Source organism: Chiloscyllium plagiosum, unplaced genomic scaffold (assembly GCF_037043375.1).
Source record: "Chiloscyllium plagiosum isolate Xiang-an unplaced genomic scaffold, Cpla_swu_hap1 HiC_scaffold_36, whole genome shotgun sequence".
Taxonomy (NCBI): domain Eukaryota; kingdom Metazoa; phylum Chordata; class Chondrichthyes; order Orectolobiformes; family Hemiscylliidae; genus Chiloscyllium; species Chiloscyllium plagiosum.
In genome coordinates this window covers 42,301,849-42,328,333 of record NW_028270174.1, presented here as the reverse complement: position 1 = coordinate 42,328,333, position 26,485 = coordinate 42,301,849, and the positions used below count along the sequence as shown (strand labels likewise).

General features: G+C 48.2%; 1 protein-coding gene across 1 annotated transcript; it reads left to right on the top strand.

The window, feature by feature from the left end:
• The first annotated feature begins 23,000 nt into the window (after nucleotides 1–23,000).
• LOC148139936 (interleukin-8-like) lies at nucleotides 23,001–26,231 on the top strand. The gene is made up of 4 exons (XM_087980122.1): nucleotides 23,001–23,099; nucleotides 24,003–24,138; nucleotides 24,274–24,357; nucleotides 25,595–26,231. The coding sequence occupies exons 1-4, from the start codon at nucleotides 23,036–23,038 to the stop codon at nucleotides 25,602–25,604; spliced, it is 294 nt and encodes a 97-aa protein (XP_087836248.1). The 5' UTR covers nucleotides 23,001–23,035; the 3' UTR covers nucleotides 25,605–26,231.
• Nucleotides 26,232–26,485: the final 254 nt, after the last annotated feature.

Sequence of the window (26,485 nt, the reverse complement as noted above, 5' to 3'; positions counted from 1 at the left end):
AGGTGGGAATTGAACCCGGGTCTCTGGTGCTGTGAGGCAGCCGTGCTAACCACTGAGCCACCGTGCTGGATCAGTGTAGCTGGATCAGTGTCAAGTACTATGCACGTGTAAATAAAGGGGTGACTTATGCATAGAATCCCTACACTTTGGAAGCAAACCATTCAGCCCATGAAGTCCACATTGACCCTCTGTGGAGCGACCCACCTAGACCCAGCCCCACTCCCCTATTGTCCCTGTAACCTTGTGCATTTCCCATGGCTAACCCACCTAGTCTGCACATCCCTGGACACTATGTGCAATTTAGCATGGCCAATCACTTAGAGGAAACCCACGCAGACACGAGGGGAATGTGCAAACTCCACACAGTCACCTGAGGCTGCAATCAAACCTGGATCCCTGGTGCTATGAGGTAGCAGTGCTAACTACTGAGCTACCATGCCTCTGATAGGATACCGGCCCCTGTGGAGTTATTTCAACCTCCAAGGCTCATTATATCAATTTGGAATTCCCAGGCTGTAGGAGAGAAACAATATAATGAAAGCCTTATGCGGTGGATGATAATACAATGGTTCATAATGTTTTATAAAACTATCAGTGAGTTCTTGGAATAAACTGTCATTATGATCTGAAAATAACACTTGTGGGAGGAAAGAGACATGCCAAGAGCATTTGAATCACCACAGAATGCTGAAGAGCCCACGCAGTGTTGTTTCTGGTCACATTGACCTGCCCTTACAAGCAACTTCTGCATGAAAGTATGATCACGTGAGGAGAGGTCACAGTTCCTCACTTCGTAAAACTCCTCTCAGTCAGTCACAACAAATATCATTTCATTTTTCTCCTTTTCAATGTGAAGCTACCATACTTCAATAAGTTTTTAAACATTTATTCAAATGATATTAGTGCCACTGGCCAGACAAGAATTTGTTACTCATCCCATGAAGTGTCAATGCCATTGCTGTGGGTTTGGAATTACATGTAAGCTAGACCAAACAAGGAACAGTGATTTCCTTCCCTGAATGACATTAGTGAATAAGATGGATTTTTTCCCCAGAACTGACAATGATTTCATGGTCATCATTAGACCCCTAAATATTTACTTAATTCAAATTTGACAATCTGCTACAGCAGGATTCAAATCCACATATGCAGAACATTACCAGGATCTCTAATATTAATAGCATTACCAATTAACACCTTTCCTTCAAAGGTGTTCACATTTCTTGATTTTCTTTTTACTTTTTCACTTGCACCAAGGAGAGTGATACCATGGCTACTCTAACTCCACAGAGGGGGAGACTCTGCAGCTTGACCAATCAGAGAGCTGTCACCAGGCAGCCTTTCCTCAACTCAGACCCTTGGTACCACTGCCTTGAAGTAATTCCCCATTGCTTTGCAAAACAACCGAATTTTACAGAGGTAAAATTGTGCATTTCTTGATTTTTCTAAGTTGCAAAATGTTCCTGACATGTCAACTAATAAAGTAGTCTGTCTGACTTCCATTTTAGCTTATGTGCCCGCGCCCCCACCTTTTACTCCCTGCTTTAGTAAAGGCATTGTAATTGTATGGAAGGTAAAAAAACATAGTTAACCAAATTAATAATGGTTATGGACAGAGTGCAACAGAAGTTTACCAGACTGCTTCCTGAGATGGCAGAATTGGTGATTAGATTCCCTACAGTGTGGAAACAGGCCCATCAGCCCAATAAGTCCACGCTGACCCTTTGAGCAGTAACTCACTCAGACCCATTTCCCTTTGACTAATGCACCTAACACTATGGGCAATTTAGCATGGCCAATTCACCTGCCCTACACATCTTTGGACTGTGGGAGGAAACCGGAGCACCCGGAGGAAACCCACGCAGACACGGGGAGAATGTACAAACTCCACACAGACAGTCACTCCAGGCTGGAATCAAACCTGGGACCCTGGTGCTGGGAGGCTGCAGTGGATGAAGAGAGATTGGATTAGTTAGGATTATATTCACTGGGGTTTAGAAGAATGAAGAGGAATATCATAGAAACCTATAAAATTATGACAGGACTGGACAGGGTAAATGTAGGAAGGGTGTTCCCAATGACTAGGGAGTCCATAACAATCTAAGATTTTGGGAAAGGCCATTTAGGGCGGAGCTGATGAGGACTTTCTTGACTCGGGTAGTAGTGAGCCTGTGGAGTTCTCTAGCCGCAGAAAGCTTTTGAGACCATAACATTTAATCTTTTAATGTAGGAGATTGATGTGGTTCTTCGGGTTAAAGGGATCAAAGAGTGGAAGTTGAAACAGGATATTGAGTTGGATGATCAGCCATGGTCATATTGAATGGCAGAGCAGGCTGGAAGGGCTCAATGACCCATTCCTGAGCCAAATGTCCATGTTTTTATAAAGGAGAGACAAAGCCAATGCTTGCTTGAGTACGAGAATGAAATATTGTTATCCAAAAAAAAGAAACTATACAACAACCACACAGATAGAACACAGCCTTAAAAAAGGATTTTATAAAAATGCTTCCAGGGACGAGAATGTGAATAATTGGGATAATCTGGTGTTATCCTCCTTGGAGGAAAGCAGATTTGATAGAGTTGTTTGAAATCACAGGGGAACTGGGCAAGGCAGATGGAGAGAAACTGTTTCTATTGATGTCAAGATTGTGAACCAGAAGACATTGATTTAAAGTGATGGACAAAATAACATGCAGACACTGTTCCTTACACTATTAATAGTTGGGATCTGGACTGGATTGCCAGAAAAGCAAGAGGAAGAAGACTCAATCAAGGCTTTTGAAAGAGAATTGGATAAGTATGTGAAGATACAAAACACTTTCAGGTGTATAGTGAAAAGGCAGGAAATGGGACTAGGTGAGTTTTACTTGTGGAGATCGGACAAGTGAAACGTGCAAAACAATTGTCTAAACTTATGTTACAAAAGCAAAATACTGCAGATGGTGTTAGATACTTTGTGAAGTCATTTACTTGAGCTATTTGTGGTTTAATGTTGGTTAAGATCTGTCATGATTCTGTTGACTGCAACTTTGAAGTGTTGATGGAGAGGGAATTTTGCAATCTGATTTTTGCAATGAGTTGAATATGTGACGTAAGAAAATAGGTGAAAGGGCTGAGTCATTCAGGAGAAAAGATGGCCTGAAATAGTGTTCTTGCTCACAAGCACGCAGAGACCAGTGGGAATAGATCAAATCTGTTTCCTTTGCTGAGCAGTTAATGAGGAAGTTGGATGTGGTGAAGAGAATAGAGATGCAAAACTAATCCTCAGGCTAGTCAAGGGGCCAGGGGAAACTGTATCTCAGAGGGTTCTGGTGTGGTTAGTTACTGCACAAGCAACACATAGTCCAGGGGCTTGGTCATGGTCACATCATTGCTTGGACTATATCTGGGGTATGTTCAAACACAGCTAAAGATCGAGCAACAGAACAGAAATTGCTGGAGAAACCTGCTAGGTCTGGCAACATCTGTGGAAAGAAAGCACTGTTCTTGCTTCAAGTGCTATGACCTGAACTGATAATAGCTAGGAAAAGATGGTATATGTGCTGAAGATGGGGTGTGGGGGTAAAGGAGTGAGTGGATAAGTGGATACAGGGTCCAGAGGGAGAGAAAGGAAGCTAGGCAAACAAAGCTGATAGCAAGCCCCGGGAAGGAGAAAAAATGGATTATGGGAAGCAGTGTAGGTGAAAATGACTGTGCTGAAAGCAGCGCTATGTCATGTCAGGGTCTGAGGGGTGGGGATAGGTGAGGGGCAGAGCAGGAGGTATTCTGCCTTCAAAAGTATTACACTTAAAATCTATGTTAATCTCCCCAGTACAGAGGAAACTGCACTGTGAGCAGTGAATATAGTAGACTGGATTGTGTGAAGTGCAGGTAAATTGTTGCTTCACCTGGAAGGTATGTCGGGTGTCTTGGATAGTGAGGAGGAAGGAGGTGTACAGGCAGATGCTACACCTTCTCTGGTTACATGGGAAAGTGGATGGTGTGAGGAGGTGTTGGGAACGAAGGTGGAGTGAACCAGGGTGTCCCAGAGGGAGAGATCCCTGCGGAAGGCTGACAAGGGAGGGCTGGGGACTATGTGTCTGATGGTAGCATCTTGTTGGAGGTGACAGAAATGGTGGCTTCTGGTCCTTTGGATGTAGATGCTGATGGGATGGAAAGAGGGACAATAGGCAGTGGGGAATGGCCAACACAAGTAGTCAGGAGAATTGCAAATCATTTGTCAGGGAGCTGCAAAGTCATCAGTCTGGCGCCTGCTCAATCAGATACAATGCTACTTATGCCTGAATCAGGAGTGTGGTGCAGCAGAGTATGGCTGCTGAAGGTTCATACTATTCTGGGGAGGCTGTCTAATATAGTATGGAGAAAGTGAGGACTGCAGATGCTGGAGATCAGAGCCGAAAATGTGTTGCTGGAAAAGCGCAGCAGGTCAGGCAGCATCCAAGAAGCAGGAGAATCGACGTTTCGGGCATGAGCCATTCTTCAGTAATGAGAAAAGTGTGTCCAGCAGGCTAAGATAAAAGGTAGGGAGGAGGGACTTGGGGGAGGGGCGATAGGTGAAAGGAGGTTGAGGTGAGGGTGATAGGCTGGAGAGGGGATGGGGGCGGAGAGGTCAGGAAGAAGATTGCAGGTTAGGAAGGCGGTGCTGAGTTCGAGGGTTGGAACTGAGACAAGGTGGGGGGAGGGGAAATGAGGAAACTGGAGAAATCTGAGTTCATCCCTTGTGGTTGGAGGATTCCTAGGCGGAAGATAAGACGCTCTTCCTCCAGCCGTCGTGTTGCTATGGTCTAGCAATGGAGGAGGTCAAGGACCTGCATGTCCTTGGCGGAGTGGGAGGGGGAGTTGAAGTGTTGAGCCACGGGGTGGTTGGGTTGGTTGGTCTGGGTGTCCCAGAGGTGTTCTCTGAAATGTTCCGCAAGTAGACGGCCTGTCTCCCCAATATAGAGGAGGCCACATCGGGTGCAGCGGATGCAGTAAATGATGTGTGTGGAGGTGCACGTGAATTTGTGGTGGATATGGAAGGATCCCTTGGGGCCTTGGAGGGAAGTGAGGGGGGAGGTGTGGGCACAAGTTTTGCATTTCTTACGGTTGCAGGGAAAGGTGCCGGGAGTGGAGGTTGGGTTGGTGGGGGGTGTGGACCTGATGAGGGAGTCACGGAGGGAGTGGTCTTTTCAGAATGCTGATAGGGGAGGGGAGGGAAATATATCCCTGGCGATGGGGTTCGTTTGGAGGTGGCGGAAATGACGATGGATGATATGATGTATATGGAGGATGGTGGGGTGGTAGGTGAGGACCAGTGGGGTTCTGTCCTGGTGGCGATTGGAGGGGCGGGGCTCAAGGGCGGAGGAGCGGGAAGTGGAGGAGATGCGGTGGAGAGCATCGTCGACCATGTCTGGGGGGAAATTGCGGTCCTTGAAGAAGGAGGCCATCTGGGTTGTTCGGTATTGGAACTGGTCCTCCTGGGAGCAGATGCGGCGGAGACGAAGGAATTGGGAATATGGGATGGCGTTTTTACAGGGGGCAGGGTGGGAGGAGATGTAGTCTAGGTAGCTGTGAGAGTCGGTCGGTTTATAGTAAATGTCCGTGTTGATTCGGTCGCCCAAGATAGAAATAGAGAGGTCCAGGAAGGGGAGGGAGGAGTCTGAGACGGTCCAGGTAAATTTGAGGTTGGGGTGGAAGGTATTAGTAAAGTGGATGAACTGTTCAACCTCCTCGTGGGAGCACGAGGCAGCGCCGATACAGTCATCGATGTAGCGGAGGAAAAGGTGGGGGGTGGTGCCAGTGTAGCTGCGGAAGATGGACTGTTCCACATATCCGACGAAGAGGCAGGCATAGCTGGGGCCCATGCGGGTGCCCATGGCTACTCCTTTGGTTTGGAGGAAGTGGGAGGATTGGAAGGAGAAGTTGTTCAGAGTGAGGACCAGTTCAGTCAGTCGAAGGAGGGTGTCAGTGGAAGGGTACTGGTTGGTTCGGCGGGAAAGGAAGAAGCGGAGGGTTTTGAGTCCTTTGTGATGGGGGATGGAGGTGTACAGGGACTGGATGTCCATGGTTAAGTATGGACAGAGTATGCTGCATCACTCTGGTTTACAATGCTCTGCCCAGTTGGAACAGACAATGAAGTGATGTGATAGATACTGAGGAACTGGGAGAACTGTTCTCCCAAGGAGAAGAATGAGGGCATTTAGGAGGTGGAATCTCTCCTTATGCTTTTCAATACTCAAGTGTGTCGAGTGCTATAACCCAGCCAGAATCTGACTGACGCCCAGTTCCAGTAGATGAGAGCTGGATGCAGCCAAGAATCATGGATTGTAAAATAGTCATTGGTCAAGTGGCCAACTTTTGGAGAACTCCAATCTCTATATGTTTTGTTTGTGTTGCTTAAATGGTTGAGTTGGCAACAGCTGTGTTAAACCGAAATACATGTAAACAGAAATGAATGAAGGTTGAACTGGATACTGTGGACTGAGAAAGGAGTTTAACAACAAAGACAATAGAGGAACAATGGTAGATGCTGAAGAAAATAATTCATGACTTACAACAAAGATATATCCCAACGAGAAAGGATTCTAAGAAGAGGATATGCCATGTGTGGTTAACCAGTAAAGTGAAGGATAGCATCAAATTGAGAGAGAAAAGATATACAATGTGGCAAAGATTAGTACAGGATTGGGAAAGGTTTCAAAAAACGACATAAACTAATCAAAAAAAAAGGAAGAGTATTAACTTTGAGCTTAAATTTGCAAGTGGTATCAAGACAGACAGCAAGAACTTCTTTAAATATACAAAAAGGAAGAGAGAAGTCCGAGTAAACATAGGCCCCTCAGGAACCAGGAAACGGCAGATGTGTTGAATAAATGCTTTGCACTAATCTTCATGGTAGAAGTGTCAGTAAAAAGTGGAGCTGGAAAGCACACAGGTCAGGCAGCACCAGAGGAACGGGAAAGTCAACATTTCAGCTCAGGACTCTTCATTAGGAGGTTGCCAATAATATTCAAAAATAACAAAACAATCTAGAGGCAAAAGGAGGTCAGGAATAAGTACAAAAGACACTAAAGAAAATAATGGGGCTAAAGTCCAATAAGGCCCCTTGACCTGAAGGCATGCATCCTAAGATATTAAAAGCAGCAGCTGCAGAAATAATGGATGCACTGCAGTGATCTACCAGGATTCAGGGGGTTTTGGAAAAGTTTCTGAGGACTGGAAAACTGCCAACATAACTCATTTGTTTAGAAAGGGAATGAGTCAAAAACAACAAGTAAGTGTAGGCCAATTAATATTTATAATTTGGGAAATGTTGTAGAGGATGTAATAGCAGAGCATTTCGGAATGCATAATAGAAAAGGGAGTTCCCGCCTGACTAGTTGATTAGAATTCTTTGAGCCTGAGAATGGAAGAACTGTCTTCTGAGGAGAAGTTACACAGAAACATAGAGAAGAGAAAAACAGAAAGTAGGAGCATCCCTTCAATCTTACTCCACCAATTCACCTGATGGAGGAGCAGCTTGTGAGTTCAAATAAACCTGTTGGGCTGGAACCTGGTGTCATGTGATTTCTGACGTTGTCCACCATTTATTGTGATCCCAGCTGATCATCCAACTTGATAGCCCATCCCGCTTTTCCCCATTATCCTTTGATCTCTTTAGAAGCAAGTGCTATATCAAACTCCTTCTTAAAACCTTCCAATGTTCTGGCCTTTCCTGCTTCCTGTGGTAGTGAATTCCACAGGCTCATCGCATTCTCTGTGTGAAGGTGTTTCTCCTCATTTCAATCCGAACTTGCTTGTTCCTTAGCTTGTATCCCCTGGTTCTGGACTCGGACAGCATGAGGAACATTTTCATCTACTCTGTTAAAATTTTACAGACTTCGATGAGGTCTCTCTCATTCTTCTGAATTACAGAGAATATAATACTAACCTATTCAATCTCTCCAGTCAGATGTCAGTCAATCCAACCATCCCAGGAATTAGTCTGGTAAACATTGACTGCATTCCCTCTACAGTGAGAACATCTTTCCTCAGATAAGGAGAACAAAACTGTGTACAATATTCCCGGTGTGATCTCACTTCGGCCCTGTATACTTGTAGCAGGACTTCCCTGCTCTTGTACTCAAGTGCTCTTGCTATGAAGGCCCGCTTACCACATAGAGACATAAAAACTGCAGATGCTGGAATCCAAGGTAGGCTGGAAGAACACAGCAGGCCAGGCAGCTTCAGGAGGTGGAGACATCAACGTTTAGGATGTAAACCTCCTTTAGGACCTTCTTTACCACCTTCTGCAGCTGCAATGCTTACCTTCAATGACTGATGCACAGGAAGACCCAGGTCTCATTGCAGTTTCCCCTCCCACAGTCTAAAGATGCCCAGGTTACATGGATCGGCCATGCTAAATTGCCCTGTAGTGTGGGCACTACATGTGGGCATGTACCACATGGTAAATGTGGGTTTACAGGGATGGCGTGGGTGGGGGGGCTAGGTCTGGGTGGGAGGTTCAGTGCAGACTTGATGGGCCAATAGCTTCTTTCCACATTGTCAGGATTCTCTGAAAAGTCAGAGGGATTAATCTTATTCTAGGTACTGTTAATTAACGTGCTCAGATGGGTTATGACACACTTCTAAAGCAGGTGGGACTTGAACCCCAGGCCTCCTGCCTCAGAGATAGGGATATTACCATTGTACCACAGGGGCCTTTAAAAGCTACCCAAACTCCTGGCTAACTATAAAACTGATTACCCGTCCACGACTCCCTTCCTGATGCCACCCAATATGAGCTGATGACCCTTCTACACCCAATACACTCCTGTGACTCTAACCTGACCGAATCTCAGCACCCAACTCCCTAAGAACAGACCCAACTTTCCCCCAATCTACTGTAGATCTCCAACCACCTACCCACCTTATCACCCCTCGCCACCTTACTCACTTACCTGCCTACCATTCCACTCCCCACTAGTCTGTCACCATTCTCCCATCCTCCCACCCACATTTGTCACCCTAAATCCCACCAGCCTCACCCACCAGCCTCCCTACGGTGTCCCCTTTACCTTACACATTCACTTTCCTCCATAGCTTTTCAATGTTGCTTTGGGACATTTAAATTATTCAGTGACAGAATCATAGAATAGAATCACTAATGTGGAAAAAGGCCCTTTGGCCCAACAAGTTCACACTGACCCTCTGAAGAGTATCCCACCCAGACCTATTCCCCTACCCATATATTTAGCCCAGACTAATGCACCTAACCTACACATTCCTGAACACAATGGCCAATTCACCTAACCTGCACATCTTTGGACTGTGGGAAGAAACTGGAGGAAGCTCAATGCAGACACAGGGAGAATGTGCAAACTCCCACACAGACAGTCACCCGAGGCTGGAATCGAACCCAGGTCCCTGGTGCTGTGAGGCAGCAGTGCTAACTACTGAGCCACCGTGCCGTCCAACTACAGCAGTTGGCATTGTAATAGAAAAGGATGTATCCTGGCTTCCTCCAACAATCCTGAGGATTCATAGTTACTTTAGATTACTTACAGTATGGAAACAGGCCCTTTGGCCCAACAAGTCCACACCAACCCTCCAAAAAGCAACCCACCCAGACCCATTCCCCCTTCACATAACACTACGGGCAATTTAGCATGGCCAATTCACCTAACCTGCACATTTTTGGACTGTGGGAGGAAACCTACGCAGACACGGGGAGAATGTGCAAACTCCACACAGACAATGGATGAGCCAGGAATTGAACCCAGGTCCCTGGTGCTGTGAGGCAGCAGTGCTAACCACTGTGCCACCGATTCAGTTGGATTGAAATCACGCTGCAGATTTATGGAGCTTGCAGCATTGGCAGTAAGGCCCGAGATATGAAGAATTGAAGCAGGATAAGAAAATAAGGTCTTGAGGAGCAATCCTGATGGTGATTTCTGCTGTCAGACGATGAGTTGTGATCGTCCTGAGGAAGGGTCAGTGGACCTGAAACATTAACTCTGATTTCTCTCACAGACCTGCTGAGATTTTCCAGCAATTTTTGTTTTTAATTCAGTTTCCCAGCAACTCCAGTTTCAGTTTTAAGTCATGTTTTAAATCAGTTAATGGCGAACAGTGTTGAAACTGGTCTTGCACTGTATGGGAGTCTCCCTGCAGTTCCAATGAAAAGTAAGTTCATTTTACAGGGTCATAGAGTCATAAAATTATAGAGTCATACTGCATGGAAACAGAGCCTTCAGTCCAACAACTCCATTGCGACCATGGTCTCAACCTAAGTTGGTCCCACCTGCCTGTATTTGGCCCATATCCCTCCAAATCTTTCCAGTTCATGTAATTATTTAAATGCCTTTTCCATATTTAACGGTACCTGCATCCACCACTTCTTCTGGCAACTCCTTCCACACATGAACCACACTCTGTTAAAAAAAAAGCTGCCCCTCATGTCCTTCTTAAATCTTTCTCCTCTCACCTTAAAAACATGCCCCTGGTCTCGAACTCCCCCTCCCTAGGAAAAGACCCTTGTCATTCACATCATCTATGCCCCTCATGAAGTCATGAACCTCGATAAGCTCACTCTTCAACCTCCAGTGAGACATTTCCCGGCCCTTTCCAGTCCATTTGGTTTTCTCACAGCCTTGTGAAAGTCTCCAGCTGAACCAATTTCTACCACTCAGTATTAAAGATAAAAAACCGAAAAGATCTGTTTCTGGTTTATTCGTTTATGACTGAATTCAGCAAGTCCTTACCAATTGTTATATAGGATACCTTCTTTTGTCATTTTAATATTAACACTCCACCCAACTTTGTAAAACAAAGGTCTGTAAGTTGAAACATTCACACCTGGATGAGTTTTATGCAAGCATGTTAATGATCACATTTGATAGTTGAGTAATCTTCCCCAATAATTTGTACATATTATTTCCTCATACCTTCTCGGAGCGAGCATGCAAGCTATGCGAGATTTCTTTTACATGATTAAGGTGCTAGGAGACATGAATTAAATGAATTATCTATTCCATCCATCAGGGAATCATTGTCAGCTATCACATTTCCTGTGTTGTAATACTTCATGGTTCCAAAATGGGTTCTTGTTTAAATTCATAGGTGCGTCATCTGAGAAAGAAGTTAAAAGCAGGAAATTACAAAGTTGCGGTTTTGAATTTATTTTGTTTCAGAAAGGTGGAACAGGGCCAAAAAAACAATGATTTTAAGGTGAAATGTGCAACAACAAAGCTGGAAAGATAATTGCTTTTAATAACATTGAGACTTTGTCTTTCATAAGTCATTGTTTAAATTCGTTTGTGGGATGTGGGTATTGCTGGCTATTGCCCATCCCTAGTTGTGCTTATGAAGGTGATGGAGATGTCTTCTTGAATTGTAGCAGTCCACCTGCTGTGGGTTAAAACCACAATGCCATTTAGGGAGGGAATTCAGGATTTTGGCTCAGCGACAGTGAAGGCACAGCGATATATTTCCAAGTCAGGGTGGGAAGTGACGTGGAGGGAACTTGAAGGTGATGGTATCCCCATATATTTGCTGGCCTGTCCTTTTAGATAGAAGTGGTTGTTGGTTTGGAAAGCGTTGTCTGAGGATATTTGGTGAATTCCTGCAGTGCATTGTGTAGATAGTACACACTGCTGCTACTGAGCAATGATGGTGGAGGGGAGTAGACGTTTGTGGATGTGGTAGCAATGAAATGGGCTGCTTTGTCCTGGATGGTGTCAATCTTTCTGAGTGTTGTTGAAGCTGCACCCATCCAGGCAAGTGGGGAGTTATCCATCTGAGCCCTGAATCATGCCTTACAGACTTTGGAGAGTAAGGTAGTCAGGAGTCACATGACAGATTGGCACTCAAATGAGACAGAGCTGAAAATGTGTTGCTGGAGAAGCGCAGCAGGTCAGGCAGCATCCAGGGAACAGGAGAATCGACGTTTCGGGCATAAGCCCTCCTGAAGAAGGGCTTATGCCCGAAACGTCGATTCTCCTGCTCCTTGGATGCTGCCTGACCTGCTGCGCTTCTCCAGCAACACATTTTCAGCTCTGATCTCCAGCATCTGCAGCCCTCACTTTCTATTCAAATGAGACAGGTAACTCTGAATTAGAATTAGGATGACACTTTATTGTCACAGGTGCAGCTGTATAGTGAAAAGTGCGCCATCTTGGGTACAAAGATACCAAGGTACAAAACCTTAGTTACACAGTAGAAGAATAAAGAAACAAAGTTACAAGTTATACATTATGGTCTTTTTTTAGCATTAATTAACAAAATAAAGAAATGGAGTTAAACGTTCAGCATTACCACCTTTAAACCCTTAGTCATGCTGGCGCAACTCCCAATAAGGACTTGATTTCCTCAGCTTTGGCTCGCTCTTCCCTGCGCTGACTCACCGCAGATACGGGGACACCATGGGCTACCTGCTCTCCCCACCACACCATCACAGATACTGGGGGACCTCGGGCTACCTGCTCTCCCCACCACACCATCACAGATACGGGGACACCATGGGCTACCTGCTCTCCCCACCACACCACCGCAGATACCGGGGGACCTCGGGCTACCTGCTTTCCCCACCACACCACCGCAGATACCGGGGGACCTCGGGCTGCCTGCACGCCCCACCACACCATCGCAGATACCGGGGGACCTCGGGCTACCTGCTTTCCCCACCACACCACCGCAGATACCGGGGGACCTCGGGCTGCCTGCACGCCCCACCACACCATCGCAGATACGGGGACACCATGGGCTACCTGCTCTCCCCACCGCACCACCGCAGATACCGGGGGACCTCGGGCTGCCTGCTCTCCCCACCACACCATCGCAGATACGGGGACACCATGGGCTACCTGCTCTCCCCACCACACCATCACAGATACGGGGACACCATGGGCTACCTGCTCTCCCCACCACACCATCACAGATACGGGGACACCATGGGCTACCTGCTCTCCCCACCACACCATCGCAGATACGGGGACACCATGGGCTACCTGCTTTCCCCACCACACCATCGCAGATACGGGGACACCATGGGCTACCTGCTCTCCCCACCGCACCACCGCAGATACCGGGGGACCTCGGCTGCCTGCTCTCCCCACCACACCATCACAGATACGGGGACACCATGGGCTACCTGCTCTCCCCACCACACCATCGCAGATACGGGGACACCATGGGCTACCTGCTCTCCCCACCGCACCACCGCAGATACCGGGGGACCTCGGGCTGCCTGCTCTCCCCACCACACCATCGCAGATACGGGGACACCATGGGCTACCTGCTCTCCCCACCACACCATCACAGATACGGGGACACCATGGGCTACCTGCTCTCCCCACCACACCATCACAGATACGGGGACACCATGGGCTACCTGCTCTCCCCACCACACCATCACAGATACGGGGACACCATGGGCTACCTGCTCTCCCCACCACACCATCACAGATACGGGGACACCATGGGCTACCTGCTCTCCCCACCACACCATCACAGATACGGGGACACCTGCTCTCCCCACCACACCATCACAGATACGGGGACACCTGCTCTCCCCACCACACCACTGCAGATACGGGTTTTTGCCCGAGATGTTGATGTTCCCGCTCCCTGAATGCTGCGTGATCTGCTGTGCTTTTCCAGCACCACACTCTCGGATTGAAACCCTAGACAGTCCACATGGGAAGATGTCACGTGCTGACATGTGATGGGATTCAAACACCAGTGTGATGCACTAAAGGTTTCCTGTGATTAGTATGAAGCTGAACACATGGATGTATTGTCAACCCTTCACGCCTGGTGGAAATAAAACAAGGAGTATGCCAAAAACGGTGGGCAAAGATCTCTAACTTTAACTCAACATCATATTGCTGATGTCACTTACAAGGTAAACCAAGGCACTAATACAGGATTCACCAGGTTTGGACTGAGCTGTCGGAGCAGTGCCCCATATGCACTTTTGACCTCACCAGTTTGAAGAGGGAAAGGGTGGCAACTGGAATGATTCTTAAGAGCTCTTGTTCCAACTTCAACGCACACTCTAGTTTTCACACTTATAACTCTGCTTCCTCTCATAGCAAGAGCAAGCTAACAACTCCAGAAAGCCAGCCATGGGTGAAGTCACAGCCCTGGGCCGCCCTATAGGAGGAAGCCTTGGAGATTGGCAGAGTGGGCAGCTATACAAGGTGCTGGCAATGGGGATCTGGCAGTTGTTCAGAAACTTGGATCGGGATTTTACCAGCAGTGTGGCACTCCTGACATTGGAAGCAGAGCTGCACACCACTTCTGCTTTCCTTTTTCCATTTTCACATTGTATAATTAAAGTTCTAAGTGGTAACTGTGTGCATGTGAAATGTGTTTGGTTCAGTGGGAAAACCCTTGACTGATGAATCCACCAACGGCTGGCAATGCTGCTTCTATGGGTCACCTGTTAAAGAGCTTCCTTTATTTCCATTATTGTAAAAGAAACTGCTTGCTAGTACTGTTTTTATTGTTTATTCAACCTTCATGTTGGTATACTTGTCACTCTGTGGAGCATGGTTGAAACTTTATTGCTGGAACAGCACAGCAGGTCAGGCAGCATCCAGGGAACAGGAGATTCGACGTTTCGGGCACAGGCCCTTCTTCAGGAATGAGCAGAGAGTGTTCAGCAGGAGAAGATAAAAGGTAGGGAGGAGGGACTTGGAGGAGGGGCGTTGGAAATGTGATAGGTGGAAAGAGGTCAAGGTGAGGGTGATAGGTCGGAGTAGGATGGAGGCGGAGAGGTCAAGAAGAAGACTGCAGGTCAGGAAGGCAGTGCCGGGCTGGAGGGATCCGGCTGAGACAAGGTGGGGGGAGGGGGGATGAAGAAACTGGTGAAGTCCAAGTTCATCCCCTGCGGTTGGAGGGTTCCCAGTCGGAAGATAAGACGCTCCTCCTCCGACCGTCGGGTTGTTGTGGTTTGGCGGTGGATGAGTCCAATGACCTGCATATCCTCGGTGGAGTGGGAGGGGGAGTTGAAATGCTGTGCTACAGGTTGGTTGGGTTGGTTCGTCCGGGTGGCCCAGAGGTGCTCTCTGAATCGCTCCGCAAGTAGGCGGCCTGTTTCCCCAATATAGAGGAGGCCACACCGGCTGCAGCGGATGCAGTAGATGATGTGGGTGGAGGTGCAGGTGAATCTGTGGCGGATATGGAAGTGCATGTCTGAGCTTGCAAGCTCAGCTGACCCTCGTTTCTATGCATTGTAAATTACATCTTATCTGACCTCATTTGCATAATTGAATATGTACTTTTTGTGACAAAGCCCAAAGGTTCAGTGCCGAAAGTCCTAATGAGTGTTCGTGGCGTACCTTCCCAAACTCACTTCCTGATCCATCCGATTTCTATTCCCTCTTGCCATGTGCTAGTCTAACTCACCACACCGCAGATAGCCACCGACTCACCAGCATCCCTGAAAGGCCGCTGTGTACCCAAGCAAGTGTTGATAACGCCCCTCCCTCGGTCTCTAAACCAATCCCAACCCACCATTGCCAAAGTCCTGTACAGCTCTCACAGTGCCAGTCTCCAAGGCTTTTTCCTGAACCCAAGTTGGGTGATCTCTGGCTGCAGCTCTCTCCCAGCCACTCCCAGCAGCCACAGAGGCATTCTGCTTGTAACACAGCTAGAATAGTTGACACTTCTTCAGACATACAGCCCTGTTTCCTCACCCTAGTGCTCGTTTCACCACCACAGCACACACATCACCTGTCCCTACCTGCAGCCATTTAAACACCCTCTAAATCAGTGCTGCCCTGTCCTCAATGGCCACTGTAAACCTGAAGCTTGTCATTGTCCTGAATGGGAACATCCCACACAGACAAGCAATCGGACACATATAAACGCAAATAGCAGCTTTTATTAACAGGTAAAAGGGAATTGACAAGATGCTAACCGAGGATGAACTTTGCCCACACAGGGGCACCTGGATTGGAGCATCATAAGAAAGGTAAAGTTGCCCGTAGTCTCACCACACCATACAGCTGCTCTCTCATTACAGAGAAACGATTGGTTACGGCACCACACCTCAGGTGAATAGGGAGGTTGAGAAGGACAGCACTTCACGGTAACCTCAGCTGGCTTGTGAACTGAACCCACACTGTTGGCATCATGCTGCATCACTCTGGCCAACTGAGGTAACTGACTCCCCCTCCACTCATGAGTAAAAGATATCACAGTTTTTGCTGCATTCAGCTCTCTTCTATAGGATGCAGATGTAAATGAGGTTCTGTCCAAGTCAGCTCTGTCCTGGACAATGAAAGCTTCCTCCTCCCCAGTGCCCTTGTGTTCCTCCTCAGAAGATTGCTCCCATTCCCCAGTTCCTCCATATTCAGCAGATGGCCTTGTTGCCTCCTCCAATCGTGCAGAGTACAGATACCATGTAGCACACGCTGTCTGGGCTACACTAGAGGGCGCCCGACATCAGTCCAAGCAGTGGAACCACATCTCGAACAGAAGCATCATCTGCTTGACCACTGCCTGGGCAATACTGTGTCTGCATTCTACATCAGCAAAGGTGTAAACACACAGTCACTGCTTCCCTTTATCCAGAGCAAAGAAATCCAATAAATCGTATTTCCTTTCCACAAATCCATGTTTGACTTTGATTATCCTGATTTTTTTTTTCTAAATGTTTTGTCGTAATATCTTTATTGGTAGTTTCTAGCATCTTCTGTTAAGCTAACTGGCCTGTAGCTTGTTGCTTCCTGTCTCCCTAGCGTTTCAAATAAAGGAGTTACATGCACTATTTTCCAATCTAATGCAGCCTACCCCAGATCTCAGAATTTGGGAAAATTAAAACCAATAGATTAACTAGTTTAATTAGATTAACTAGTTTAACTAGATTAACTAGAAGAAGTACTAGTTACTTCTTCTTATACCCTGGGATGAGGTCGATCACAACCTGGGGGCTAGTTAACCCACTACCCTAACAACATTCTCACTCTCACTTCCCTGGTGATTGTAGTTTTCTTGAGTTTGTTCTTTTCTATTTCCTGATGGATAGCTTTTTCTGGAATGTTTCTGATATCATCTCTTGTGAAGATCAATGTAAAATACCTCTTCATTTCATTCCCATCTCCTTATTTTCCATAATTAATTGCCCAGTTTCACTCTCTGTGCAACCAATCTTGTTATATTCCTTCTAAAATATCATTCAAACTTCTTACATCATTTCTAGCTAGCTTTATCTCAGATCCCAATTTTTGTCCTCCAATTTTATTCTTTATTTCATATTTTACCCAAACATTTTAACTGTCTTTCCTTTAAATTTAGAATGTATTGATTTTGTGTAATCTGAAATTACCTTAACCCTGTGCCCTATGGTCCTCTCACAAATGGAAACACATTGCTCCCATCTCCTGGACCCAGACTCCTTATGATTTTGTATACCTTCGTCAAATGTCTTCTCAGTCTTTCACTCTCCCCCAACCCTTCTCTTCTCCTGCAAGACCAACGAGAAGTAACTAAGGGGAGAATAGATCATTGAGGAAGCAGGAGTGTTGAGAAAATAACAACCTGAAAAGCATAGTAAAAGGGAGAGAGAGGAGGGAGAGTGAGCAGAATCATGATGGAGGGGGTCAAGAGGTATTGGCAATTAAAGGAAGAGGCACCAGTGGGCTCAGCACAGGCAGAATGGCAGTAGCAGGGAGGGGGAGCAGGAGCACAGGGAGAGGGATGAGCAGGAGAACAAATTGAGTAAATAGGAGCCTGATGAGATTGGAGCAGGAGCCCAGTGAGGTGGTATTTGGAGCAAGGGACTTAGTATGTTGGGGGAGATGTGGGAATAGGAGCACAGTTTATCAGGGGCTGGGAATATATCATGGAAGGAGGTGATAGACACATGTGGGTGAAATATGGCTATGCCAGTATTGACCTCTGTTAGAACCAGGTAACCATTTAGCCAGATGTTTATTTTGATTGGTTCTGATTTGGGCATTGCTAAGCAATTTAACTGTACCAAACCAGATGTAGGTGTATTTTCCAGGCTACCGGTCTATGAATTCTCTTACTCAGTTTAGGTCCAGTGGGACTCTGTTGCTGTCTCGAGTCTGCATACTGGCAACTACAATGACTTGCTGGCCTGGATCCTGAAGAAAATGTTAACTGTTTGGCTGAGGCTTGGCTTTGTTTTGGGGTTTTGCTGTGGGCTGACCTAGGATCCCACTGTTCAGGGTATGTCCTGAGTGAGGCTGTGCAATTCCTTCACTCAAGTGATCTTCCCCAAGCTCAGTTGTACTGGCAAGGGTACCCACTTCCATCAGAATATCCTGCAACTCAATGCTACATTTCCAGCATTTTCTGATGAAATATTCAGTTGTAGTTTAAAGTACAGTTGGGCTTCTGTTAGTGGGTGTATTTGCATGGTGGCATCATTAACCTACATACCAAACAGTCTCTCAGTAAGGGTTAAAACAAAGGCACATACCAGTTATCTTAACCAAGTCAAAATTCCCAATAAGGATCCCCTGGGTTCTCAAATTACTAAATAAAACCAATGGCATCTCAGAATTACAGGAGGCTTGGGACAGTAGTATTTTTTAACTAAATCCATCAACTCTTGAAAGCTTTTAGTATCTGGTGCCTCAGGGAAAGTTAGGCTCCAAATAATCAAAAAATGCTGCGGGTCCACCAGCTGTTCAGAGAATTACTCACTGCTTTTGGTCTGGCCCAGTGTCATCTGCTGGGAAAAACATAACATGTTGTTTCCAAACACTGGGCCGAGACTTTGATGGTAGGGTCGAACAAGTCACGTTTCCCAAACAACAGCATGATACCAGAAATCCTAACCCCAATTTAAAGATGGCTGTTGTGAGTGAATCTCTTCAAGAGTGTGTCTTTCTCCCATCACCACTGAACTATCGCCACAGAGGCCGGTATCCTGTCACCAATTCACCCTTTACTTACAGGTAGATAGTCCTCAACCCTGATCCCGCTTTCTCAGAGCCAGCTCCGAGATTGAATAGGAGCTCGGACACCCCTGGTTATTTATTTATTTCTTTTTTTTGTTCCCCCACACTACCGCCTAACAGCGGTAGTGCTTATTTTTCCCCAGCACCCACCCATGTCGTGTGTGTGCAGGTGAAGGACACAGTGAAAAACATTAGTGTGTACATCTTTATTTATATTCCCCCACCAGGAAGAAAGGAAACACCGAAGTACACTCCTGTTTAAATCTGTCAGCCAGCACTCCCTGACTGGACAAGGTTTATAGCCCCAGTCGGGGAACTCATATTCTATAAAGTCCACCAAGCTGACTTGCTTACAATCATTACAGCTGAGGTCATTGTGTAGGAACACATTGGGGTGAGGGGGGGGGGGGGGGGGGTGTTGGCACGGATATAATGAGTTTGAGAATAGTGGGGGCATTACAGGGGCACAGTGAGGGGGAGCACAGTGGGGTGGGGGAGTGAAGCACAGTGCGGGGGAGGGGAGCACAGTGAGGGGAACACAGTGGGTGGAGCACAATGGGGTGGGGAGGGAAGCACAGTGGAGGGGCGGGGAGCACAGTGGGGGGAGCACAGTGGGGGGAGCACAGTGAGGGGAGCACAGTGAGGGGAGCACAGTGGGGAGGGGGAGCACAGTGGGGGGAGGGGGAGCACAGTGAGAGGAGCACAGTGGGAAGGGGGGAGCACAGTGGGGGAAGGGGGAGCACAATGGGGGGAGGGGGAGCACAGTGGGGGAAGGGGGAGCACAGTGGGGGAAGGGGGAGCACAGTGGGGGAGGGGGAGCACGGTGGGGGGAAGGGGAGCACAGTAAGGGGAGCACAGTAAGGGGAGCACAGTGGGGGGAAGCACAGTGGGGGGATAACAGTGGGGAGGGGGAGCACATTGGGGAGGGGAGCACAGTGGGGTGGGGGAGCACAGTGGAGAGGGGGAACACATTGGGGGCAGCACAGTGTGGGGTGCACAGTGGGGAGGGGAAACACATGGGGGGAGCACAGTGGGGTGGGGGAGCACAGTTGGGGGAGCACAGTGATTGGAGGGGGAACACAGTGGGGGGTGGGCGAGCACAGTGAGAGGAGCACAGTGGGGGGAGGGGGAGCACAGTGGGGTGGGGGAGCACAGTGGAGGGAGGGGGAACACAGTGGGGGGAGCACAGTGGGGTGGGGGAGCACAGTGAAGGGAGGGGGAACACAGTGGGGGGAGCACAGTGGGGTGGGGGAGCACAGTGGAGGAGAACAGTGGGCGGAGCACAGTGGGGAGGGGAAACACAGTGAGGGGAGGGGGAACACAGTGAGGGGAGCACAGTGGGAAGGAGGATCACATGGGGGGGAGCTCAGTGAGGGGAAGGGGAACACAGTGGGGGAGCACACTGAGGGGAGCACAGTGGGGAGAGCACAGTGGGGGGATCACAGTGGGGGGGAGGGGGAACGCATTTGGAGGAAGCACAGTGGGGTGGGGGAGCACAGTGGGCGGAGCACAGTGGGGGGAGCACTGGGGGGAGCACAGTTGGGTGGGGGAGCACAGTGGGCGGAGTACAGTGGGGAGAGCACTGGGGGAGCACAGTGGGGTGGAGGGAGAGCATAGTGGGGGGAGCACAGTGGGGGGAGCACAGTTGTGGGGTAGCACAGTTGTGGGGGAGCACAGTGTGGGGGGAGGAGGAGCACAGTGGTGGGGGAGCACAGTGGGAGGAGGGGGAGCCCAATAAGGGGAGCACAGTGGGGAAAGCACAGAGGGGGGAACACAGTGAGAGGGTGGGGAGCACAGTCAGGGGGTGAGGGAGCAAAGTCAGGGGGGTGGGGAGTACAGTGGGGGGTTAGGGAGCAAAGTGGGGTGTGACGGAGCACAGTCGGTTGGGGTGGGGAGCACAGTGGGGGGTGGGGGGAGTACAGTTGGGGCACAGTCAGGGGTGGGGAGCTAAGTGGGGGCACGGTCGGGAGGGTAAAGGAGAGGGAGCACAGTGGGGGCACGGTCGGGGGGGTGAGGGAGCACAGTGGGGGCACAGTGGGGGAGTGAGGGTGCACAGTGGGGGCACAGTGGGGGGGTGAGGGGGCACAGTGGGGGGGATGGGGAGCACAGCGGCGGCACGGTTGGGGGGTGAGGGAACACAGTGGGGCGGTGAGGGAGCACATTGGGGGCACAGTGAGGGCACAGTGGGGGGGTGAGGGGGCACAGTGGGGGGATGAGGGAGCACGGTGGGGGGTGGGGAGCACAGTGGAGGCACAGTCGGGGTGTGGGGAGCACAGTGGGGGCACAGTGGGGGGGCACAGTCGGGGGGTGAGGGAGCACAGTGGGGCCACAGTCGGGGGGGGGTGAGGGAGCACAGTGGGGGCACAGTCGGGGGGGTGGGGAGCACAGTGGGGGCACAGTCGGGGGGTTGGGGAGCACAGTGGGGGTACAGTCGGGGGGGTGAGGGAGCACAGTGGGGGCACAATGGGGGGGTGAGGGAGCACATTGGGGGAGTGAGGGAGCACAGTGGGGGCACAGTGAGGGGGTGAGGGAGCGCAATGGGGGCACAGTCGGGGGGGTGGGGAGCATAGTGGGGGCACAGTCGGGGGGATGAGCGAGCACAGTGGGGGGTGAGGGAGCACAGTGGGGGCACAGTGGGGGGTTGGGGAGCACAGTGGGGGCACGGTCGGGGGGGTGAGGGAGCATAGTGGGGGCACAGTCGGAGGGGTGAGGGAGCACAGTGGGGGCACAGTCAGGGGGTTGAGGGAGCACAGTGGGGGCACAGTGGGGGGGGGTGAGGGAGCACAGTGGGGGCACAGTGGGGGGGTGGGGAGCACAGTGGGGGGGTGAGGGAGCACAGTGGGGGCACAGTGGGGGGGTGGGGAGCACAGTGGGGGGGTGAGGGAGCACAGTGGGGGCACAGTGGGGGGGTGGGGAACACAGTAGTGGGGGGTGAGGGAGCACAGTGGGGCACAGTGGGGGGGTGGGGAGCACAGTGGTGGGGGGGTGAGGGAGCACAGTGGGGGCACAGTGGGGGGGGTGGGGAGCACAGTGGTGGGGGGGTGAGGGAGCACATTGGGGGCACAGTGGGGGGGGTGGGGAGCACAGTGGTGGGGGGGTGAGGGAGTACAGTGGGGGCACAGTGGGGGGTGAGGGAGCACAGTGGGGGAACAGTGGGGGGGTGAGGGAGCACAGTGGGGGCACAGTGGGGGGGTGAGGGAGCACAGTGGGGGCACAGTGGGGGGGTGGGGAGCACAGTGGTGGGGGGGGTGAGGGAGCACAGTGGGGGCACAGTGGGGGAGTGGGGAGCACAGTGGTGGGGGGGTGAGGGAGTACAGTGGGGGGTGAGAGAGCACAGTGGGGGCACAGTGGGGGATGGGGAGCACAGTGGTGGGGGGGTGAGGGAGCACAGTGGGGGCACAGTGGGGGGGTGAGGGAGCACAGTGGGGGCACAGTGGGGGGGTGGGGAGCACAGTGGTGGGGGGGTGAGGGAGCACAGTGGGGGCACAGTGGGGGAGTGGGGAGCACAGTGGTGGGGGGGTGAGGGAGTACAGTGGGGGGTGAGAGAGCACAGTGGGGGCACAGTGGGGGATGGGGAGCACAGTGGTGGGGGGGTGAGGGAGCACAGTGGGGGCACAGTGGGGGAGTGGGGAGCACAGTGGTGGGGGGGTGTAGGACTCTGATGGGGGTGGTGTAGAAACCTGATGTGGCTTTTGTAGCAGAGTGGGGAGGGAATAGGAATGCTGAGAGGTACATTGAGTATTTATTCATATTATTCAACAAGTAACAAGTTTTATTGTCCTGCTCTAAAGGCAGCACTAAAATAGGTTGAGGTGCTGTGAATGTTCGATTACCCCCAGGTGGTATTTTGGCCATTTGGCTGGGAATGAAACTGATTTTGCAACAGGAAAAATTGAAGTGCTCTGACAGAAACTATTAATGATACCAACCTCTTTTTTATCATTGTTTATCTCGAGTCTTTAATTACTAGCTCTATGTAATCCCACACATCCGGAGAAATTCCAAGATGAGCCAACTCCTTATAGTGAGTCAAGGTGCTCCAGCTATAAATGCAGCCAGTGAGTAGCAGCAAGCCAGTCAGAGGCTCAGAGAGTACAACAGCAATTAGATCAAGATCATTCAATCAGTGAAGCACAATGAGTAGTAAAATTACTATCTCCATTCTCATTCTCTTCGTACTGTGTGTGTCATCCACAGAAGGTAAGAAAGATCTAATTTCGCAGCCTTTATACAGAACCTATAATTACACGGGTTAGATTTGGTTTCTTATTTCAATGACTGAAGCTGCCACATACACACTTAATATGAAAGTTAACAGCTAAAGAAATCTAATTCATTATTGATTGAAATGTTAGTACTGTTCAATGTTAGTAATTGGTACTATAGAGGAGGAAGATGTGTATGTATTTGCGGTTAAAGGGTGAAATTTTATCACAGAGTTGGAGTCAGACTAGAGTAAGTACGGTCCAATCCGACACTTGTCAGTAGTCGGGCTGGTCCAGCTGTAGCCGCAGGTAATTTTGCTCTTGATTGGTCTATTCAGAGGGCTCACAGCTCTGCCATCTCAGCAGTGCCATTGGGAGAAATGAGCACTGTTGAGAAACAAGCAGGCAAAAACCTGCCTTTGGGTTGGGAAGTAAGGCATTAAATTGAGGGGATTGAGGGCCGTAGCCCCCCCCCCCCCCCCCCCCCATGAAATAGAGGGGAAACCACACTGGGGAGGAGAAATCAGACCTGAAGATCCTGCCTTTCATGCCCCCAGCCCTAGCTTTGGCTCAGTGACTTCTAACTCCAGTGACTCTGTGGGTTGTCACAGAGAAATTGTCTTCAAAAAACAGACAGCCTCCTGAAAGCACAAGTGTGCTTCCGCCATTGGCAAAATACTTGCCATCCCTCAAAATGGCACATAAATGGGACCTTAACTGTTTGCCCATCTCAATGGAGTAGGCAGATGATTTGTCTCACTGCATGTCCATTATCTGCTGCAGTGACTCTCAGAAGCTAGGTGGTAGATTAGTTAGTAGAATAAGAGGGCATGTAGTATGACAGTTCATGCAAATCTGAAAATAAATGTTCAAATCTTGCAATTTCTTTAATTTACAGCCGCATCAATCGGAGGAACAGGATTGAATCTACGCTGCCAGTGTATAAAAACAACCTCCAAGTTCATCCATCCAACAAACATGAACAATATTGAAATCATCCCAAGTGGGCCACACTGTGAGAACACGGAAATTATGTAAGTGTTCAGGCCCTTTTTAATTTTCTGTACTCAACAACAGTCATAATTCTGAAATAAGACTTCAAGCATCTCAATTCAGAGACAGTAGATACTTAGTAATATGCAATAAATTCTATTCTTCTCTTTATTCAGTGCCAGCCTTAAAAGCAAGGATCGTGTGTGTCTGGATCCTACAGCTCATTGGTTGAAGAAAGTCCTTAACAAGATGATGAAAAAGTAAGTTTCAATCTGTGCAGGGTGATGGGTGGGGAAAGGACATCATTTCCTTTTTTTTTCAAAAATAATCATACTCACTTTCTAGTAACATTATATAGAGTTAAATTGATAAATTGCATGCCTGGCTCAGTCAATCAATACTGGCTGAAAAGGTTCCAGGGATTGTTTTTGGTTTGTACTGGTTTGATAACTAGAATTGAAGCCCATGTTGGTTTCTTACACCAGGACTTGTGAAGGAAAGAAACCTTTATAGTTCCTGCTCCTGATCCCCATCCACTTAGTCAGACAGCGGGAGATTTTGTCATGGGGTAAAGAGGCAGATTCAGGTTTGACTGTAATAGTCTCAGATCATACAGCCCATAAACAATGTAAGATTGGCTATTCAAAGGTGTTGCCAAAGAACTGCTAGTGCAAACAAAACTATAGATCTCGCAGATCAATACGGTTAAAAAGTTGCTGATGTGAGATTGCAGTCAATGTTTGATATGTTAGAGGGACAGGCATGAAAATGTGTTGCTGGAAAAGTGCAGCAGGTCAGGCAGCATCCAAGGAGCAGGAGAATCGACGTTTCGGGCATGAGCCCTTCTTCAGAAATGTCGATTCTCCTGCTCCTTGGATGCTGCCTGACCTGCTGCGCTTTTCCAGCAACACATTTTATCTCTGATCTCCAGCATCTGCAGCCCTCACTTTCTCGTAGAGGGACAGGCATGTCTGTTTTGGGTAGTCTTTGATCTAAATATTTAATATTCTATTTAATTAAATACTAAGTATTTTACTCTGCTTTGAGACATTTCTATAAATGTATTCAACAAATTAAAATAATTTCTGACACAATTGAATGGTTTGTTAGAGTAAATGGTAATTGTCTACTCTAGGATGTGAGATTTTAAGACTGGGGATACATTTTTAAGGTGAGAGATTAAAAAAGACATGAGAGGCAAATGTTTTACACAGAGGGTGGTTCGCATGTGGAATGAACTTCCTGAGGAAGTGGTGGATGCAGCTAGAATTATAATATGTTTTGGATAGATTCCTGAATAGGAAAGGTTTGGAGGGTTGTGGGCCAGGGGCAGGCAGGGAGGCATAACTTAGTTTGGGATTATGGTCGGCATGGACTGGTTGGACCAAAGAGTCTGTTTCCGTACTGTATGACTCTATGATTCTTTGACTTTATAAATACCCCTGTACTGTATGATGCAAATACTCACTGTATTCATTTATTCTTGTATTTCTGCAGATCCAAGTAGATGTGTCACTGAAGTGAGGCACAACTTTAAATATCGAACAATGAATTGCCACTTTTGGGGATCTGCCTGTGCTCATTGGGTGTGGAGTTATCAGAGGCAACAACGCTTGACTGGGCATTCACCGTTGAAAATTGTTCCGTGATTTAATGATTTTAACACCTTAAACATAGGAAAGTGAACATTTCATTTTTTAATTGGCCCACAGTCGAGGTACCAAGGTGACCTGACAATAAGTGAGATATCTGATATGAAGTAATAGATAACTTCATCAACAGTTCGTTTGGATAATTATTAATTGTTACTCAAACAGGATTCTTTTCATTTGCTGCCAGGTAGCAATGTTACAGAATATAGTTACTCAATGGTATATTGTTCAGTATGACAAATTGTCAGTAATGTGCTATTTCTATTATTTAATCCAGATATATAGTTGGATTTGTATTTATTTATTAGCTCCAAAAATCATTATTAACAAATATATTAATAATTAAAAGGTATATATGCAGTTGTAATTTATTTTTCGGGTTGGAATTGTCCTGAAGCATTTTTCTTTAATTTATCTATATATTATAATTTCAGAATGTAAATCTTATCTTGACTTGATTATTAAATTAAGTATTAAAACTATTTTCTGAGTTGTTTTGCATGTTGCCATAATTTTCTGTACCTACTAACTAATCTTGAGCATCAAGCAACAAAAAGGTAGCTCGAGCAATCACTGGATCACAGGCAAGGAATTACCTCCAAGTGAGTGGTACCTTAAAACTGAAAAGTGTTGTACTCAACTGGTGACCTGCTGGGGTGGGGGGCAGGACACATTGGATTCCTACGGGCTTCAGAAAAGATTTACAAGGATGTTGCCGTGGTTGGAGGATTTGAGC

Coding starts and splice junctions, on each gene's coding strand:
- LOC148139936 (XM_087980122.1), top strand. CDS start 23,036: ATGAGTAGTAAAATTACTATCTCCATTCTCATTCTCTTCGTACTGTGT. Junction 23,100..24,002: donor GTGTGTGTCATCCACAGAAG/GTAAGAAAGATC, acceptor TTTAATTTACAG/CCGCATCAATCGGAGGAACA. Junction 24,139..24,273: donor TGTGAGAACACGGAAATTAT/GTAAGTGTTCAG, acceptor CTCTTTATTCAG/TGCCAGCCTTAAAAGCAAGG.